This window comes from Stigmatopora argus, chromosome 14, assembly GCF_051989625.1.
Source record: "Stigmatopora argus isolate UIUO_Sarg chromosome 14, RoL_Sarg_1.0, whole genome shotgun sequence".
Lineage (NCBI taxonomy): Eukaryota > Metazoa > Chordata > Actinopteri > Syngnathiformes > Syngnathidae > Stigmatopora > Stigmatopora argus.
In genome coordinates this window covers 9,003,006-9,023,391 of record NC_135400.1, presented here as the reverse complement: position 1 = coordinate 9,023,391, position 20,386 = coordinate 9,003,006, and the positions used below count along the sequence as shown (strand labels likewise).

Sequence of the window (20,386 nt, the reverse complement as noted above, 5' to 3'; positions counted from 1 at the left end):
GTCAGCAAAAATATTACTTATTGGTTCACAAAATTAAAGAATATATATATATATATATATATATATATATATATATATATATATATATATATATATATATATATATATATATATATATATATATATATAAGAAAACATTTTGAATTTTACGTACCTTGACCTATTCATTATAATCAAAGACATTCATTTATTCTAATTAAATCATTTAAAGACGATAAAAGCTCTGATATTCGTTATTTGCCGCTAGGGTCCGCTAAAGGCTTGTTTAAAGCCTCCTGATGGAGCAGTCCAGTACATCACAGTCATAAACAGATTTTATGAGGAAATCAAAATGGCAAAAGTAGATACACCTGCCATTAGAATAAAATTGGATAAAATGATAGAAGTATACTACTGTGAATTTTTTAAAATAAATCTGTAAATCTCTACTGCATAATTAATACATATGGCTGAGTGAAGCATCATGACATCTAATAATAAGACTACCAGAATAGAGATTCTAACCATCAATATAAATCAACATAAAGTAATCCATGTCAGTATATGAATTACAATAGGATAAACAGTTTTTTCACTATTTGGGATGTTGCACAAAACAGGCAAACAATACTGATTTTTTTAATACTGGGAACAACAGATAAGAATAATAATCATAATAATATTGGATGAAAAATCAAACTTAATAAACTTGCTGCTAGAAGGCGACTCCAACTTCTGGTTACCTCCCAGTTGACGTTACGTCCTCCACCGCTGCCGTGGCTTGCCTGCAAATCTATTAACATGGAGTCCTGCGCCTGCCGCTTGCAAGGGTTCCATGCAAAACATCTCCCTAACAGCTCTGAGCTATTCTAAAATAACAGATCGGTGCAAGAAGGCAACCGGGGGCTTGTAGCGAGCATCGTCTCCGGGGCGTCAAGCTTTCTTGCTCGGTCTCCAACTATGCCGAGCACCGCTTAGGCTGCGACTTCTTGCCCTGGATCCGCAAACCAGGCCGATATCAGTGAGTATTTCTGCGGATGTGTGTGTTCGTGCTTGTTAAAAAGGCATATTGCATCGTGGTTCTAAGACTTGACATGATCGGGCGATCAACAACACTGGCCACGTACTTGCTAACAAGCCCAAGCCGCTGCACCTTTTCACGTCTCGTGCTATTTTCTTCCTGTCTACAAGAGGGACAAAAAGGACGTGGGCCTGGAACTAAACGGCACATCTTTATGTAACCATTTGGGATCCCTGTCTCGTTTAAAAGAGCAGACGTATTGTGAAAAAAATGGGTCAGACAGGCCTGCAGCTGGCGATAGGGATATGACGAGGACAGCTAAAACATGAACATTCTGCAACTCTGCAATCTTTGGCATTGTCAGACATACCTGCTTTTTTACCACACCAACTGCAGTTTTGTCATGCAATTGAATGCAATCGAGATGGTTAAGAAATGGTTGAAGGCTGCAGGAACAAAAACAAAAAAAGACTTACCAACCTTTTTTCCTTCCTTGTGTGCAGAAGACGAGGAGTGCACAAAATGTAGGCAGGCTGATCACCTGTGGGAGTCCATACTGCTTTCTGGGGGATAAAATGGAGCCAGAAGGGCGACCCTTGACCCCAGGGATCAGCTATGCTTCCCCCTCTTTGAACTCTGCACAAAACCATGTCCTTAACTGCACTGTTCAGCAGGTATAAGCATGTCAGATCTATTTTATTCCACTATTCCACTCATTGACTGCTATTGGCACTGATACTAGTGACAAAAAAGCCACATGGCTGGACAAATATACACATTTTATACTGTATACAGCATGACCAACATGTTTTAATTGTTTTTCCTCATAATTAGTAAGCGTTATTTACAGTTGCGATCACCGTGACCAGTATTTCCGAAATACATAGTGCATATGCATTGATTTTTGCGATACTGTGACCAGCAAGTTTTGCATTGCCTAACCTTTGTTGTTTTAGTCATACATTCTCAGTGAAAGATGACTAAAACAACAAAGGTTAGGCTTTAAGACCTTTGCATAGTACAGTAGATCAACACAGGGAGCTATTTTTTCTTTGTTTTCTTTCTTGTTCAGCATGTTTGCTGGTTGCTAGGTAGAACATATGAAGCAAAATCTTTTGTGCCTCCATAGCAACCACTAAATGACACATGTCCGTCACACCCACTAGGCACTTTGTTGAGAATGCACGTGGCTGGTGGCTTTTTTTGCCCCTCCCAAGTCATTGGCAGCCCATGAGTTTGATGAGTGCTCTGTACAAGGGTTAAAATTTGTGCATTTTCAAAAAAACATTTTTTACATATATAAAACGGAAGAAAAACAATCCAATTATCAGCTTGTAATACAGTAACCATAATCCACATGTTGCATGTATTGTCATTCTTGTCTAGTCCTCGTGTTCTTCCGATTTGAGCGATGTCCAGACGTCTGCTAAAGACTCGCAAGGTCACGATAACCATGAGGGTCCAAATCAGACCGAGGTTTGTGAGCACAGTGCGGACCCAGCGAGGAGTGCACAGAGGAGATTTAGGTCCTCAGCCTTTCCTTCCTCCCTAAACTGGGACTCTGACTCAGAGAAAGAAACACTAGATGGTAACTCATGACTTCACATATCATGTTAACCTTTTACAACTATGAAAGTAAAGTAGTCAAGCTGAGCATGTAGTCATTTTTATTGTTGTTTTATCATTTTAAATGTTATTCAGTGTGCTTGTAGTCAAGTCTTTTAGTTCCCTCTCTGTGTTAGCCGCACAAATGCAGGGGTGGAAAAGTACTAAAAAAAAAAATCAATTAAGTGAAATTGCTGACATTTTAACCAAGTCAAAGTAAAATTACTGGTATAAAATATATATTCCATGAAGTAAAATTAGCTGATTTCAAGTATACTCAAAATAAAATTTACCCTTATATTTTGTGTATGTTGAGGGGTTACAACAACACAATTTTAATAGAAAGTGTTACCTTTCAAATAGCAATACAAAATGGCAAAGACAAAAGAAAGCAACCAATATGGTAGTACGTACGTTAGGTACCAATTTATTTATTTATTTTTGCAAAAAAATAGCTTGCTGCTCTAATTGACTAACTCTAATAACTATGTTATTAGATTCTACTTTTCAAAGTTGTGTCACTATAGCCATGACATTAGTTTCACCAAATGGTAAGCACACAAACTCACAGTCATTTGCAAATGCTAAATGAAGACAGTATTATTATTAGTATTAATATATTAACACACCTTGCCTTAAGTGTACAATGTCTGTGAGGGCAAGCCACCTCTAAAACACTAGTCTTTTTTGACATAGTTGGTTTGATACGCCGTATTGGCCCATATAAGCAACATGATTTTGTTTTTCCTCTTACCTGTAAAAAAACAATAAATAAATTCCTACAAAATATATGCAAGTAAATGAGAGTCAATGTTACTTTTCACCCCTGCATGTAGGACAATGTAGTTTGATTGTGGATTTTAACATTTTGGCTGTGAAGTGATTGTTTCTATGATTTGTGTGCACTGTCATGTCAGAAGAGGAGCTGCAGCATTTTTCTAACCCTCATGGTCTGGCTGCTCACAGCCCAGGATCTCCTTCCTCTGGACTCAGGTGAGGAAGGTGGTACTGTGGTGCACTGAAATCTTAATTTTTTTCCCCCACAAAGGTACTAAAAATGGCCCTGTCAGAGCCATAACTAAAACTTTTTGTTTTTCACCCAGAGAGAGACCTGAATAGTTTGATTGTTAATGTGACTACTCAGTAACTCGGGATTGAGAAATTATTCAGATGTGTAAATATCTCAGCACTAGTGTTTGACATGGCACACTGGTAACATAAGCAAAGAAAGAGAATGGATTGAATCTAGTACTTCTTGGAATTTTGCTCAGGCGCACAGTTAACAACTGCTTTCTCTGTGGAATTTATCCCTGCGCTTGTGTGTCCTTACTCAGATTTTTTTCCCCCAAAAACCTGAAATTTCAGTGAAATTTTTAACTTGCATTTGCCAACATTTGATGGAAAACTTGCAGATAGTCCTCTGAATGAGAATGAAATGCATAGTTAAGTGAGCTACAGTCTGGCTAATGAATTTAATGCCAGTGCTCTCTGGAAGGTGCTCTCAGTAAAGCATGTAAGCACAATGTAATATATGTCAAGTGGGTGTAATTTATCATTTTAAGTTCTGCTTAATTTAAAGAATACATTTTCCCCACAACTTGACAATTCAAGTTATCACAAAATAAAATTTCAATAACATTACTGGTGAAAAGTTGACATTTTGAGTTGTACTTAAAGTCTGAAATTAGCACACCCTTTTTATTTTAGTTTTTTACAAGATAGGTGTGAATGGGAGTGTGAGTGTTGCTTGTCAGGTTGGAATGAGATGAAGGTGTACCCAGAATCAGCTGGGATAGATTCCATCATACAGCATGGTTCAATCAAATAATAAAACATCCATTGAGGACTGAAAAACTGCTGATACGTATCCTGGTGGATGCACAAAAGTCATGTTCAAACTTAGTCTCCAGTGCATGTGCATGGAAAATATTATTGTGGCATTTTATCTATAATGTATGTATAACCCTATACAGATGGGCGGCCCGGTGGCATGGGTGGTTAGCACATGGGCCTCAAATATCAAGAGATGAGAACCCTATACAGTGTTAAATATATGGGTATAGGTATGTACATGATATATTTACAATATTTGTTTTTTGTTTTGCTACATTTTCTTTTGGTTGCTGTCCAGAGTGGATTGTGAGGATGACAAAAAACCTGAATCAAAGCTACACTTGGAGCATGAAGCTGATCAGTCTTTTTCTGGGGAGATGTGCAATAAGAGTAAAGACAGCACAAAAAGTGAAGAACCAAATACATCACACCTTGACTCCATAGAATGTAAGAACCTACAGGGCAGATCAGTATATGCTTTTCCCCATTTTTTTTCCAATGCTTATTTTTATTCATGTTTGCTTCGCAGTAGGAACAAATCATGACTTCAAGATGAAACCAAAAGATGCCTGCCAGATGGAAGAAGACACAGCCAAAAGAGAGGGAGAGAAAAGCCTAGAGGCAAATGACAGGAATGATGATAATGACAAGGAGCGTGATGTGTACGCCTTCCCAGGAGACTCTGAGCACGAGACTCCTCTTCTTGTCCCGCGGACTAACTGTGCCCTCTTCCAGCGATGCAGGACGAAGAGAGTCCTACTTGGGCCTTTTTCTGGAGCCTTAATACACACATCTCCTGAGGCCAGTACGCAAGATAGTAGTGGTCCTCAAAGATCAATATCTGCTGAATTGTCATCTCCAAATCAAAGTAGAGGAACATACCATTTTGATGACTTTGGGAAGGAATTGCCAGATGTTCCAAACATAATCAAAGATGGAGAAGAAACAGTACATGAGCACGAAGACGGCAGTTTGGAGCATGGTACAGATATTTTCACGTGTGTGGAATGTAGCATATACTTCAAAAAACAGGTCCACTTAAAGGAGCACATGATTGAGCACTGTCAAACTGGTGAAAAAGGTTCCGAACAATTTCAGTGCAATGAATGCGGGTGGGACTTGCCTGATTCCGTTGCACTGGCCAACCATCAAAAAAGGCACCAGGAATCTCGTATTAAGATCTTGGCGGAAATTGAGAAGCTGAATGAAAACGAGAGGGTAAAAGATACACCGGACACTAAAGCGGCAAAGCAGGACAGCCTGCTAAACATGTGTCGGGTTCCTCCACCTGGGAAGATGTCAGACACTTTTCCACCTTCATACCAGGCTCCAATGACAGTCTCGGATGGAGAGTTGGTTTCTGTTCAATCAAACACATCTCAAAGTACTCCCAGATCTTATGGAACCAAATTCCAGCCCCGAGCTGTTTTGTACCGCCGCCGTTTTATCTGCACCCAATGTAACTTCAGCACAAAAACCTCCCAGGCCCTTGCCAATCACACCAAGACTCACATGAGAAAAAAAGAAACTTCAGCCTTTAAGTCCAGCTCCTCCTCTCCTGATCCCACAAAATGTTCATCTCCTCTTGGCTCATGTCAAATTATAAAAACAAAACAGAGGAAACAACCTCACTCTGCACTGGACTCCATCTGCAGGGCACAGGTTGAATCTGAGGGCAGCCTTTCATCTTCTGATCCTGCTTCAAAGTCCATCCTTGATGCCGACTGTTTATCGCAGCCCAACTCTTTTCAAGTAATTGATACCTTTGAGAACGATCTGGCAACCCAGGTAATATTTGGGTGTGACAATAACAGGAGATTCAGCAGAAGACTGAAGATTGGGTCCAGATCGAATGAAGAGGAGCTTCCAGGGAGGCAAGGGAATCTGAAAGAAAGCACAAAGATTGACCCTGAAAATCGTGGTGTTAAAAAGTGCCCAAGACCTGAATCTGATCCGGGTGAGACAAAAAAAATCCACTGCAGACACCACAATGGAATATTGAAAATCTAATCTGGTTGTTTTTTTCTTCTTCTTTTACACAGTTGAGCATTCAGAGCAGCCAACAAATACATCTCCGCAGATAAGGAACAGTGTAGAGGACGAAGATGGGCAGGAAGAAAACATGATTAAAAACGCCATTGTTTTAAGAAGCAACTACATTACTGCAACCCTTTCAGAAATTGGGAGTGATGATGATGATGATAATGAAAACATCGTTGATGAGCACGTACAACATTTTCTGTCCGAGGACATTTTGGATGGAGTCGAAGATGAGTTTGATGAGGCGTCAGATGGTCTGAAGAACGTGGAGAGGAAATGTCCCTACTGCCCTGATCGATTCCATAACGGCATTGGTCTCGCCAATCATGTGAGGGGCCACCTGAACCGGGTGGGCGTCAGCTACAATGTGCGCCATTTCATATCTCCAGAGGAGGTTAACGCCATTGAAAAACGTTTTTCATATCAGAAGAAGAAGAAAAAAGGTCAGCGTCCTTTTTTTTAACTGCATAAGTAAATATCAGCCTAAAAATAAAATCAAATGTTTTTTTTCACCAAAGATTGAATTTACATTTTTTTTCCATTTTTTTCTCTCGCCGTTTCTCATTTTCAAACACAAAATATGTTTAAAGAAAACTCATTGGTTTCCACAGATGGTGCCCAGCGTCTAATCTATTTATTTCTGACAATATAGGTATAGAAAATAGAATAAAAATTTAAATAAATATAATATGTTATATTTTACCAATCAATTGCAGTATTATAATGTTTTATTTAAGCTGTTTTTAAAGATTAAATAAAAAGTATATGTTTTTTTTCTTTTACTTCTGTATTTAAAATTTAAAAAAGAATATTTACTATCATCTCATGCCAAATGAAAAAAAATATGATTACAAAAAAATGAATAAAAAATGTTAGTGTTTATTGCACAAAATTATAAAGTCAATTTTTTTTTCTACACATGATCTTTCAGTTAATGCTGCAGGTAACAAAAGCGGCTCTATGCCCTCGTTTACATCTTCAATCTATAACTTTTTTTTTCTCTTCACAGTTGCCAACTTTGATCCAACAACATTTAGTGTGATGCACTGCGAGTTTTGTAGCGCTGGCTTTGACACACGTGCCGGCCTCTCGAGCCACGCCCGAGCGCACCTCCGTGACTTCGGGATCACAAACTGGGATGTTACCATCTCGCCAATCCACATCTTGAGAAAATTGTTCTCAAGCAGACCAGACCTTGTAATCCCCACAGCTCCCCCACGGAGCCCTTACTCTGGTCAGGAGGATGAGGATGAAGAGGAAGAAGAAGCAGATGAGGATGAAGTCATTGAAATCAAGCTGGAGAGAGAGACAAGTGAGAAGAGGATAGATGACATATCTACTGTATCTCTAAATTCAGCTTCTTCTGGACTTCTGTATGAGAAGCCTGATGGAAGAGAAGGTAAATTTTATGGTTTAAATTATTTATGTCAAAGTGTAGAAGTAACCTCACTTCAAGATAGTGTGACAAAGCATGTTCTAACATTGCAGCAAACAACTTTGCATACATTTTCACTTGGATTGACTTAGGAGAAGATGGGAAATTGTTGGCATATTTGCTAATTGGCATCTTGGCTATTAGTCTTTTCATCAATTTTAGAGAGTTGTCCAGTTTTTTTGGTTATGATGCTGATGCTGTTGTGCTATATCTTTTCACATGCTTATAACAGCTGCTCTTACTGTGTTTTGCTGTATATTCTAATACACTTTGTATTCTTCTCATGAGTGACATTAAACAACGAGGTCCTTCAGTGGAAGCTATCAGAAAACAAGTTGAAGGTCACATTTTGCGTCATGTTGGCCACACTTGTCAAGCAAATTGTATATTTTGACCACACTTAAACCAATTGTAATGCGACCTACATCAGCCAAATATGATTTCAGCCAGGTTTCAACGATAACATAATAAAATATAAATGATGGATAATAATAATTAACCATTATTTTCTATCTTCGATCCCTGCGGAGGAGTGGTTAGCGCTTCTGGTCACAGTTCTGGGATCCTGGGTTCAAATCCAGGTCAGTCCACCTGTATGGGGTTTGCATGTTCTCCCTTGGCCTGCGTGGGTTTTCTCTGGGTACTTTGGTTTCCTCCCACATTCCAAAGACATCCATGGTAGGCTGGTTGGGCACTCTAAGTTGGCCCTAGGTATGAGTGTGAGTGAGCGTGAATGGTTGTTTGTCTCCTCGTGCCCTGCGATTGGCTTGCCACCAATTCAGGGTGTCCCCCGTCGCGTGCCTGAAGTCAGCTGGGATAGGCTCCTGCACCCCCTGTGACCATAGTGAGGATAAAGTGATTCAGAAAATGAATGAATGAAAATGAATAGTTTCATTTGGCACTTTGAATCCGGAATTAAACAGGGGTGTCTGACTTGGCAGTCAAATAAAGAAAAGGGGAGAGTGTGGTGAGGGGAGCGGTGGGGGGAGTCTCCCGATGCCCGTGGATGTGGCACTCTACTCGGTAAGTTCATCCCAACCTCCGCCTCCTCTCGATTGGTCACGCCTTAGCTCAGCGGTGCATATGGGGGCAAAATGGCTGCTTCCACCTCCCCGCAGACCCAAACAATAGCAGAAAAACGCTCGAGCTCCGTCGCCCCGGAGTCGGATGCGTCGCAGTCGCCGAGCGGTGAGTAGCGGCTGGCCGGTGTCGAGTGCGCGTGCCCTCGCTTCCCACGTCGGCGATGCGCCGCATCTTCCAGTCCCATTGTGGGCAGACAAGAGACATTAAAAGTGTCATGAAAATTGGCGTCTCCTTCGCAGGTAACGCGCACGTGAAAGCGCGTTAAAGCAGGTTATTATTAATAATTTTAGATCGCGGTATTATCGCGATTATATGGAACGTTGTTTACAGTTGGACTGTAAAGTCTTTTTCGCTCATCCTTAAAATTGCCTCCGGTTGCCTATTCTTCGCCATTTTTCCTCGCTTCTTTATTTGATTTTCGAGGATGTGCCGTGATTGAATTGCGTGGAAATATCTGCGTGGTAGTGGTTGGGATGCGAAACGTGATGACAAATAGGTACGCGGTTCATTCATTTTGGATCCAACTCGGATCACCAGCCCGATGGAAGTTTGGCTTTAGTTGGGTGCATTTTAGAGTGAAGGAAGAGATTTAGTGGATGGTAGGCAGTTCTTTTGGCGTGGTTCGTCTGCACCCTGAGGTGTCAAATCGGCGCTCCATTACAGTCAAGAGATGAGGGGCCCGCCCACCAGACAAAAAGCTTTGTCTCTTTTGATTCACCCATTTGTCGCAGAAAATGGCACGTTTGCCCTGGTAATGCGTGACTGCAGCAGATTGCATTTAATTGGTGTGAATTATAAACTATACATTTTTGAAGATCACTCGTTTTAATACATGAAACTATACTGTCTTTTTATTTATTGAAAAAAACATTCATATTATTCTGCTGTCAAGGTTGTGCTTTGTTTTTTTTTTACTGTGGTATATTTAGTGAACTTTGCAGTCACTGAGAGCTTCAATATGTTGTCTTTGCCTTCAAACTCTGACATTTTGTCTACAGTTGCATGACACATTTGGTCCTAATTAGGTCTTGACATTAAAGCTTTATTAGAATGACACATCACACCCTCTCTGACATTATTTATTCAACAACAATATCAACACGCAGTGGGAATCTGTTGTTGGGCGGGTGTGGAGAACTAAGGGGCAGACAGGGTCGATTTGTTAGGAATATTTTTCAGAGCAAATCATAGATCAGTATTAACTGCATTATTAACTGTTCCATTAGTGTTTTTGTCAATGACACCACAGATGTAGTATAACCCATTTCAATATACACATGAAATTAAATTAAATGAATAGGACGTCTAGCGCAGTCAATGCCAGCCAATGAGTTAATATCAGTAATTATCACTATCATGTTTTTTGGCTGCTCTAAGTCATCTCTCTTTCTCATCTCTCATTTTACGAACACTCATACGTAGGGCCAATTTAGAGTGTCCAATCAGCCTACCATGCATGTTTTTTGGAATGCGGGAGGAAACCGGAGTACCCGGAGGAAACCCATGCAGGCCCAGGGAGAACATGCAAACTCCACACAGTTAGACGTGACCTGGATATGAACCCAGGACCCCAGAGCTGTGAGGCTGGCGCGCTAACCACTCACATCATCGGACTGCGCTGCTCTAAATCAAACCACTTGAAAAACATGTGCACTGAGTGGGGCTGCATTTGTTAAAAAACGAATGACATCATCGTAGATGATCGTAAACTAAAGCATTTCTTAACTTTAATACAAACGAAGTGATTTATCATTTACTGGGTGCATTGTATTTTGCATTATTTTTGGCGTTCTAAAAATATAAGCACTGGTTCGGCATCAGACCGGCAAAATATATTTGGAAAAAAATCAGACTGGCTCGGAAGTCAAAAAGTCAGTGTCGGGACATCCCTATCACAGGCTGCATTGTATTAGCTTCATGCTAGTATTCTGGCACACATTTTTTTCCATTTCAGAGAATATATTCTGATAATTCATTTCACATTGTCCTGATGCATGAAAGTTAAAGGATGAAACCGTGGTAATTTAATTTCCTCTTATTAACTCATTCACTGTCAATGATTATATACCGCCAATGGGCACCCAATCCATTTGGACTGGAAACCCTAAAATGTATCAAATAATTGCATAAAACGATTAATTGTTCAATTACTCAAGAGATTAAACCATCAAATTCATCTACTAATCATAAAATTATTCAACAGATTAATCTATCTTTGCCTCATTCACTGCCTTTGGTTATATTTCAGTGTTCAGTGTTTAGTGTAGCTCCCAGTCCAATTGGATTGGACGTATATTACCGTCAAAGGCAACCAATGAGTTGATCACTGTTTATTTTCTTGCACAACATTGTATTTCAATAGTACAACAGTGTGCTGTATTGTAGGTGATCGAGAGGATGAAGAAGAGGTTGAGCCAGTGCACCTGGATGCTGTTGGCCTTAGCTCAAGTCCAAAAAAATCACTGCTGCAGAGTGTAGACCATCATTGCCTTTCTCCAAGGGAAGATGAAGACACCAAAGGTGACAGTTTCTCTTCTTTTTTGAAAAAAAATGTTGCACTTGCTAGTGGCAGGCTTTATGACGATTTGGCAGGCAGCCTGGCCTGTCTCCCCCATTGTAGAATGTGACGTTATAACTGTCTAGGTCAGGCTGTGTCTGGAAATGTGTTTAATTCTTCAAAATGACAAGAAAGAAACATTGTACATTGTATGGTATTTATTTCATCATATTCTACCATTTTCCACACGGTATTCAGTTGCTCTCCTTATGGAACAATCTGTACTAAATTGTCATGTCTCAGTAAATCTCCAGACTCCGTTTGTTCTTTCTTCGGGTTCAAACCGGGATAGTTTTTTTTTCCCGAGCATGAAACGTGAAGTGTCACAAATACAAAGGAGAAGTTTTTAACTCTCTTATGCTCAAAGACCTCCAAACGTTGCCCTTTTCATGCTTTTGCTGTGAATTTAAAAGAGTTTGTCAGTAGTAGACATCCGATCCATTTGAATTGGGTGGTCTTGGTTTTGCAAAGCATCACCACCATGAATGGAATTTGGAATTCAATGAACATTCCTTGATTCTTTTACAGGGGCAGGGATGTCTCGCCACGCCCGCTCTCACTTGGGCCAAGAAGAATTCAGCATTTTCGACAGCAGCGATCCGTCCAACGACCACCTCGGCAGAACTTCCGAGGAACAGAACCTAGACAGCCAAATAAACTCACCTCACCTGGAGCCCCATATTGTTAAGGGTTCCTCTCTGTTTGACTCTGAGAACCACAAAGACAAAGGACATGAGGAAGGAGGAGACATGAAGGAGAAAACGATCCCCCTGTCCGTTTTGACCAAAGTAGTTAGAGCAATCCCATCTCCTTCCTGTTCTACACCGACTCCTTCTCCGGGTGATTCTCCGATTCTGGCTCATGCGAGCTCTCCATCTTCAGTAGTAAGGAAAGCCCCTATTTCCTCTTTACTGCCGGTGTCTTCCCCTTTACGCTCCACAGAGCACAAGTCCGGGGTGGTCAAAAGCTTGACATCTAACCTCTTAAACTCGGCCAACATCTCACCATCTAAACCAATCTGGGCCCCACAGGAAAATGATGCTCCTCTCAACCTGAGTAAGTATCTGATTGTTCTTTTTAGTTTTGGTCATTAGAAATGATCCTTTTTAAATTGACTGAAATTTTGAAATGTATTTTTTTAAATGTGCAGCCCTTGAAGTGGAGCCCAACAAGGACATAGTTTGTCAGCTGTGTGGTGCCTGGTTTGAGACTCGGAAAGGCTTATCCAGCCACGCACGGGCTCACCTGCGGCACTTTGGGGTGGAGTATTCTGAATCGAAAGGTTCTCCCATCACCCTCCTGAATCAGCTTATGGACTCAGATGACTTTAAGCGCAAAGCCAATGAAATCCAGCATGACACTGAATCCCGTATTCCTACCGTGCTGTCCTCTCCAAAGAAGGCAATTCTCCCTTCCTCCTCTCCATCCCTATTGTATAAGGTGACGGCAATGGGAGGCGGGTCGACCTCCAAAGCTACCTCTCCCTCATCCTATGGCCCGCCTGCCAAGCGTCTCAAATCATCTTCCATGCAGGTCTTCCGCCTCAACAGTGGTGAGCTCATGGCCCTCCCACACAGTGAGTATTGCCAAAAGATCCATGGAACATGTGCCTCAAAAGCCCAAATAATTCAATATTCTGTTCACATTTCTAATTGCTCAGGTGAACCCACAAAGGAAATAGGCTGTGAATTTTGCGGGGAATATTTCGAGAACCGCAAGGGATTGTCCAGCCATGCTCGCTCCCACCTGCGTCAACTGGGTATTACCGAGTGGTCGGTTAACGGATCCCCAATCGACACCTTAAGAGAAATCATCTCAAGACGGGGCTTGCCTTGCGCCCGTCCACTAAAACCTCACAAAACTCCTCCGTCCTCTCCTGGGCCCCCTCGTTCCCCTCTTTCCTCCTGCTCCTCCCCATCAACCCTGGTAAGCCGCATACCTTTCTCCTGCTCCTCCAGTCCTCCTCAGGCCCCAAGAACTAAGTCAAATTCGACTCCACCAATGTCCTCTGGCGGCCTGATTGTTAAACTGAAGCCTGAGCCATTGCAGCTGGAGGTCACGACCCCTGAAGCGGTGGGCAGCTCTCGCGGTTTCCCAACTGATCCTATCAGCTCCAGCTGGCGAGTTTCTGACAACGCTTTCCCTCTCAACTTGGGTAAGCTTCTAATAATGCTTCATGATAGAGATAAATCGATTTGTTGACTTGATTTGAGACATGTGAGTTTTTTATTGCAGATGATTACAGAAATAAATCCTAAATCTGTTGGGGGGGTCTGCTTTTATATTCATAAAAAAGGAAATATGTTTGTGTGAAATTATCACTTTGTATTTAGGGGCTGAGAACAGAATTATGGGGAGAAAAAATATATTGATTTTGTTCAACAGTTAAAATTTTACATTATTTTTTCTGCTCACTTGAAATATAAGAACTTAACTTATTATAGACAGAATCATCGAATTTTGGGCAGAAAGAAATCTGAGTTTATTTTTAGGCCATGTCACCCAGCTCTATTCCAATTGTTCCAAATATAACAATACATTTTTAACTATCTCCCTCTGCTATTACCACAGCCATGTCTCGAGAGGTAGAGCCTACAAGAGATATTCGCTGTGAATTCTGTGGGGAGTATTTTGAGAACCGCAAAGGCCTCTCCAGCCACGCGCGATCCCACCTGCGCCAAATGGGCATCACGGAGTGGAGTGTCAATGGGTCACCTATTGATACCTTAAGGGTGATTATCCACAAGAAAGGCTTAAGTGTGTCTTCTAAGAATGAAGAGGTGAAGAAGGAGGCTGCCAAAAGTCGCTCATGGGCGAATGCAACCAAAAGTTCAGGGGGGTCGTGTACCTTGGGCTACCCATCGTCCAAGCTCTATAAAAGCCCTCTTACACTGTCATCAGAGTCCAAGCACTCTAAGCAGGGCCTAAACACCATAGGCCCTTTAAGTAGTCCAACCTCGCCGAAGATTGTGAGAATTTCCCCACTAGGAAAACACCCAGAAGGAGCCGAGTCAATGGATACTTCCAACACAGTATTGCATCAACGCAAGACTTTTGCACCACTGCCAAATGACTTCCCTTTGAGAAAAAAACCCTCCCCTGTCAAGCACTTCCGTAAGGGTAAGTGATCCAATTTTCCTACTTTTTTAAACCGCCATGATCCTTTTTCTCAAAGAACTTTCCGTCCCCGGTCCTGTATTTTCAGATCCAAGTTGTGAGTTGTGTGGTTTCTGCTTTGAGAACCGCAAAGCTCTCGCAAGCCACGCACGGGCCCACCTCAGGCAGTTTGGGGTGACGGAGTGGTGTGTAAATGGGTCCCCTATCGAGACATTAAGTGCATGGATTCATAGCAGGCCACAGAAGGTGTTAGAAATGCACCGTAGCTACATGCAGAGTAACCGCCCCACCTCCAAAAGAGTAAGTCGAAGCAACCTGTTCCATTTTTGTTTGCCAAGTAGTCAGCTATTTGACTAAATCCATCCACATATGTTAAGTAAACACAATCCAACTGTTTAAGTAAGGAGAACTTATGGTAAGAATTCAAAACTTAACATTTTACGTGAATGAATTTTATCTAATTTTATGCAATCTCAATTTAAGTACCATATTTTTCCGAGTATAAGTTGCACCTGAGTATCAGTCGCACCAGAAAAAGAATACACAATAAAAATGGAGGAAAAATATATATAAGTCGGACTGTAGTATCAGTCACATTTTTGGGAGGCTTAGTTGCACTTGAGTATTAGTCACAGGCTTAGCCAAACTGTGAAAAAAGTGTGACTTCCAGTCTAGAAAATACGATACATACAGTATATATTAAGGAAACCCAAGGGGGCTTCAAACCGCAGTCCCTGGAATGAAACCAGAAAACAAGATTGCTCCACACTATGACAGCGCACACTTGTATTCAATATAACTGAAGATTTCAGATAAGCACAACTTCACATTTTATGTCTATGCACAACTTAAAATTTCAAGTAATCACAATTTCACATTTCACTTTAGCGCAACTTAACAGTTCAAGTTCTGCCAACTGAGAAGTGAAGAATTTTCCCCAAAACTTGATAATTTAGCACAACTCATTCAGTCACGTTAACACTATTAACCAAATGAGTTTCAAATACTCAAAATAAGTTACTGACAAGAACTCAATAATTGGAGTTGCCTTTATCTAAAATTTTAAGTTCTCACAACCTTTTGGAAGTTTTCTTTTACAATGTAGGCTAGATTACATTTATCTTTTACCTTTGACATTTGAGTCAATTTCAGGCTCTTAGAGATCAAGAAATAAATGAAGAAAATAGACAAACCACAAAAAAACGAGCTAATTATAACCCACTGTGTTCATCTGATGGTTCTCTCTATCTGTAAATGAGTGTCGCATTCTTGAAAATCTAGCATGCCTTAGCTGGTGGTTTAACAGGAATTGTTTTTGTCTAACATCTTAGTGTGTTAATTTGGTCTCTTTGTCTTTATATCCCGAAAACATCAATGTGGAGACAAAGCCAGCTCAATTGAGCTATTGAATAGATAGTTACTATGGTAACGAAGGTGCGTTGGAGCTGATGTTTCATCTTCACATAAATTACTGTGGGCTGCTGATTGGAGAAATATTTTTCTTCCCTCCTGAATTAGTTTCTGGTGCATTTGCGTCATTGTCACACCTTTTAACCAGAGCTGCGATGTGACACACATACAGAATAGATTGCTGTAGAGATGTCACTGTATTTCAAATAGAACGAGCCAGAATGTCACACTGCTTTGATATAACTGTTACGACTAAATAAATTGACAGCGAGGAATTTGACTTTATGTTGAGTGTTTGTATATAAAACCAATCAGAACTGAAATTCCTGTATACAATATACATTTTTCACCCAAATTTGATTTACACCTAATACACACAACTTCTTTGGAGACAATAAGAAAAAAAACTAACGCTTGGGCTACCATTGACAGTATCAATGAATGTCATCAGTGGCACAGAAACATTGGTCCATTCGCTACCAACCCTCCCCTTTCCAATGGATTAGATCTCTATTGCTGTCAATAACAGCCAATGACTTAATATACAGTACAGCTGATTGGGTGACTTTGTCCCTCTTATGTAGCAGAAAAGCAGCTCACCTCTTCCTGCATCGATGGACTCAAATCACCGCTTCCCATTCTCACAGAAAGCCTCCTCTTCATCTTCTTCGTCCTCCTCCCAATGGTCTTCTCCTTTGGTGGTCAACCTGGTGCGCCCACTGAGCCGTGACACAAATCAGGGCTCCCTCAAGACCGTAGAGGGTGAAGCAGGTTCCAACAATCGGGCCTCTCACATCAGGCCCGCCAGCACTAGTACGAGCCCCGCTGGGCTTGTCAGTAGCCTCCCACTTCAAGCACAAGTGGCTCGCAGTGAACTCAATGTTCGTCTGCCTAGAGGTACAGTGAGAGTTTAATTACATTTTCGATTACAGATCCCACAAAATAGTCACCTTTGTTTTCCGTAAAAAACCTCGAAGGTGGTATATTGTTGCACTCCTGCAGCAGCTTTCTGCACTCATGAAGTAATTAGATGTGTATTTGCTAGTGGATAAAATACTTGTCAAAAAGCTACATTGCTTAAAGACAAAACAGTTTGCCTACGGACCTTTCAAAAGTAAGTTGGATTTATTCTTAAGACAGAATTATTCTCACTAATGACCTAATACTGTATTCATTATTAAATTCTGTAGGCTACAATCACTGTAAAGTACATTACACTTCTGTTTGTTCTAATTACTGATATTTATTATTGCCTATATTTCAGTGGTGCAAATATTTTTGAAATTATGCTTGATTCATTCATCTATTCATTTTTCATACCGCTCATTCTCACAGCATGTATAGTATAGTAATGTAGTATAAATTCTAGATGTCATTATTTTATAGCTTGTTGGACCTGTTATCCATATTTGAATGACAGGACATGCCAATGGCCATATTTTTGTTGGCTCAACATAAGCATGCGGTAAATCTGATTCAGCCGGTTTGCTGGTATTTTGTGCCGTTTGTGTGGCTGCTGGCAAGGGACGGCAATCATACGTTAAGGACATTTGAGAAAATGTTGTTTGCATAGTTGCTTAAGTGCTCATTAAAAGGCAGTGGTCTTGTTTTAAAAATAACGTATGTAAAATAATATTTATAAATAATAATCTAGGGGGCCTGGTACTCGAGTGGTTAGAGCGTCGCCAAAACATGCGGGGTAGGCTGGTTGAACACTTTAAATTGCCTCTAGGTATGAGTGTGAGTGTGAATAGTCCGTCTCTTCGTGCCCTGAAATTGGATGGGCACCAATTCAGAGTGTAATTTAATAATAATGTTACTCACTCAACTAAGTCATGCTCATCTTACACCATCTTGAGCCTATTGTCCTACTCTGTTGGGCTGTTTTCTGTAGAAGTAAAACTAAATAGATGTTAATAATAAGCTCCCTCTCCTTTTAAAGGTTTTGAGCGTCGGCCACTGAAGCACCCATCTAGCGTCGAGGGAACTGAGAGGGACAGCGGCCCCCCAAAGCCTCCACGTACAAGCACAGTTCCTGCTTTAGTGCCAAAGCCCCCTGCCTACCCCTTGGTCAAGTTGGTGGGCAAGTTCTACACCCTCAAGTGCCGGTGAGTGACGCGTTAAAGTTGGAGAATTATCACCAAGGAAAGTAAAAAGCATGAAACTGTTTCTTTTATTATTCTAATTACAGGCATTTCAATAAGAACTAGTACAAAGGATTGGACAGCATAATACATAAAATTGGCATACTTTACATGGTAATTATGAAGTATAGGCATTGTCATGTTCCATTGTAATGTAATCGAAGATCTCCATCCAGGCCAGCATTAAAATACAGTATTGATGTATGCCTTTTTTAAAAAAAAAACCAATTCAGCTACTGTTTGAGTATTAACACTGCGCTTCGATATTTCTGGAAGAAAGGTAATTGTCTCGTGCTCTGTCAGATTCTGCGAGGTGGAATTCCACGGTCCGCTCTCGGTGCAGGAGGACTGGATCAGGCACCTCCAGCAACACATTCTCAAGATGAACTACAACAAGCCTGTTGAATCCAAAGCAGACGGTGCTGAAGTCGCGCCCGACAAGCACGCCCCTACTGGGCTGGCCTCCACGGGCAGCAGCTCCTCAATGTCCTCAATGTCCTCCCTCACCCCCGCCATGACCTCTTCCATCGCTGCCAATGGCCACTCGCCTGACCCTGCAGCAGATCTTACTCCGAATGTCGCAGAGATAGTCAAGATTTCAGAGGAATTGACCACTGCAGCTCCCATTGCCCCCCCTCCCCAGGTGGTGTAAGATCACTTCTCTCTACCTTACTATTGTCACCCTATTTTTTCTCGTTCCTTCAGTGCTTTTGTCTGTTTCCTTTGGAGGGGGAACACTCCCCATAGGCCTAGATTTTTTTTCCATGTTGCTTTGCTGCCAAAAGGATACTATCTAGCAAACACTCAGAAGAGTTTGTTTCATTGTGAAGTTTTATTCCTTTGAAACAATAAGAGGAGACAAAAAGATATTTAAGACTGAGGTTTTGCACTTTGTTTTTTGTTACACGTTAAACATTTTTTCATTATTCACAAGGCAAGTAAATATTTTTTCTTGATAATAAATAAATACTTAAATGACTGGGTAATATCCAGATTTGTGGGCATCACATTTTGGGTCATGTAGGCCATAATATTAACATTTGGTGTGTGGCTCACGTAATACAAAAACTGATGTCTGCATATCTGGACACAGGATTTCAAATATGATTCATTATTTTTTTGTAATGATCATTATTTTTTAATATATTTCATAGCCCACCCAATAACACTATAAAGTTGATTTCCTATTATTTTTACTTTCACTCCAATCCATTTCTGTCTTCTGATCTTATTGTCTCTAAAAAAACGGAGGTTGAAAACAATCAAGAGGAACTGTAAATGAAATTCTTGGTAGAAAAAAATCTGAGATTTTCTATTTAGGCCTTATTGCCCAGCCCTACTTCCCGTCAACATTGATTTGGTGAAGGCCAAAGAGCCCTCTGAGGCCCAAGCACCTTTTGAAGCAGCTTTTTCGACTGTTACAGTCTTGTTACCATGGGAACGAAACTCTCCAAGCTTAAGGGTGATTCCATCCAAGGTTAGACGGAGAGATGAACTATTGTTATGCCTTGTTTTTATTGAATGTCCAGGTGTTGACGTGGACCATTGCTGTAGCCCAGCACCCATTTATCAGGTGGTGTAAGGGTTTAATGCCCCTCTTATCTCATAAACTTTGTGCCACCTGGGTGGTCTAAACCATTTCTACCAGCACTCTCTCTGTGTAATAGCGTGCTGGTAGCACTGGTTTCCCCCCCCCCCCCCCAAAGTTCCTGACTGAAACTAAAAGAGATTTTTTTTAATCCAGCCAGTCTTATGGCGGAGACTTTAAATCCACCTTAACACGCACTTTTGACATTGACACTGAGCACTTGTGAAAAGAATTTGATCGGAAGAATTTGTGACTTAAAATACCCTTGTTTAAAGGAGCAAGAAGTGAAAGCACACCCAAAAAGGGAAAATAACTTAATACTGGTCCCCCAAAATAGATTTTGCTTGAATGTAGCATTAAGCACTTGTTCATACTTGTTTTATATGCACACACTTATTGATCAAAATAATGCCCCATGTGATACCACTCACTGATATTCCCACTGCTGCTGTGCAGATTTTTTTTACTATCCCTTAAGATTTGAGGGTCTTAAAAGGACATTCATGGTTATACGTTTTAAAAGTTAACCCTCGGTTCACAGTGTTACCTTTTTCCTGCCTTTTTAAAAATATAA

General features: G+C 40.8%; 1 protein-coding gene across 2 annotated transcripts; it reads left to right on the top strand.

The window, feature by feature from the left end:
* The first annotated feature begins 745 nt into the window (after positions 1-745).
* wizb (WIZ zinc finger b) lies at positions 746-18,971 on the top strand. Of its 2 annotated transcripts, none has more exons than XM_077618348.1 (17): positions 746-1,000; positions 1,504-1,674; positions 2,387-2,588; positions 3,523-3,598; positions 4,737-4,885; positions 4,968-6,395; positions 6,481-6,921; positions 7,488-7,877; positions 11,382-11,516; positions 12,082-12,609; positions 12,704-13,129; positions 13,214-13,708; positions 14,125-14,673; positions 14,759-14,970; positions 16,668-16,977; positions 18,023-18,188; positions 18,528-18,971. In XM_077618348.1, the coding sequence occupies exons 2-17, from the start codon at positions 1,576-1,578 to the stop codon at positions 18,874-18,876; spliced, it is 5,955 nt and encodes a 1,984-aa protein (XP_077474474.1). In that variant the 5' UTR covers positions 746-1,000; positions 1,504-1,575; the 3' UTR covers positions 18,877-18,971. The 2 variants fall into 2 exon arrangements, with proteins under 2 accessions (XP_077474474.1, XP_077474473.1); XM_077618347.1 differs by having other exon boundaries at positions 16,665-16,977.
* The last annotated feature ends 1,415 nt before the right edge of the window (positions 18,972-20,386 follow it).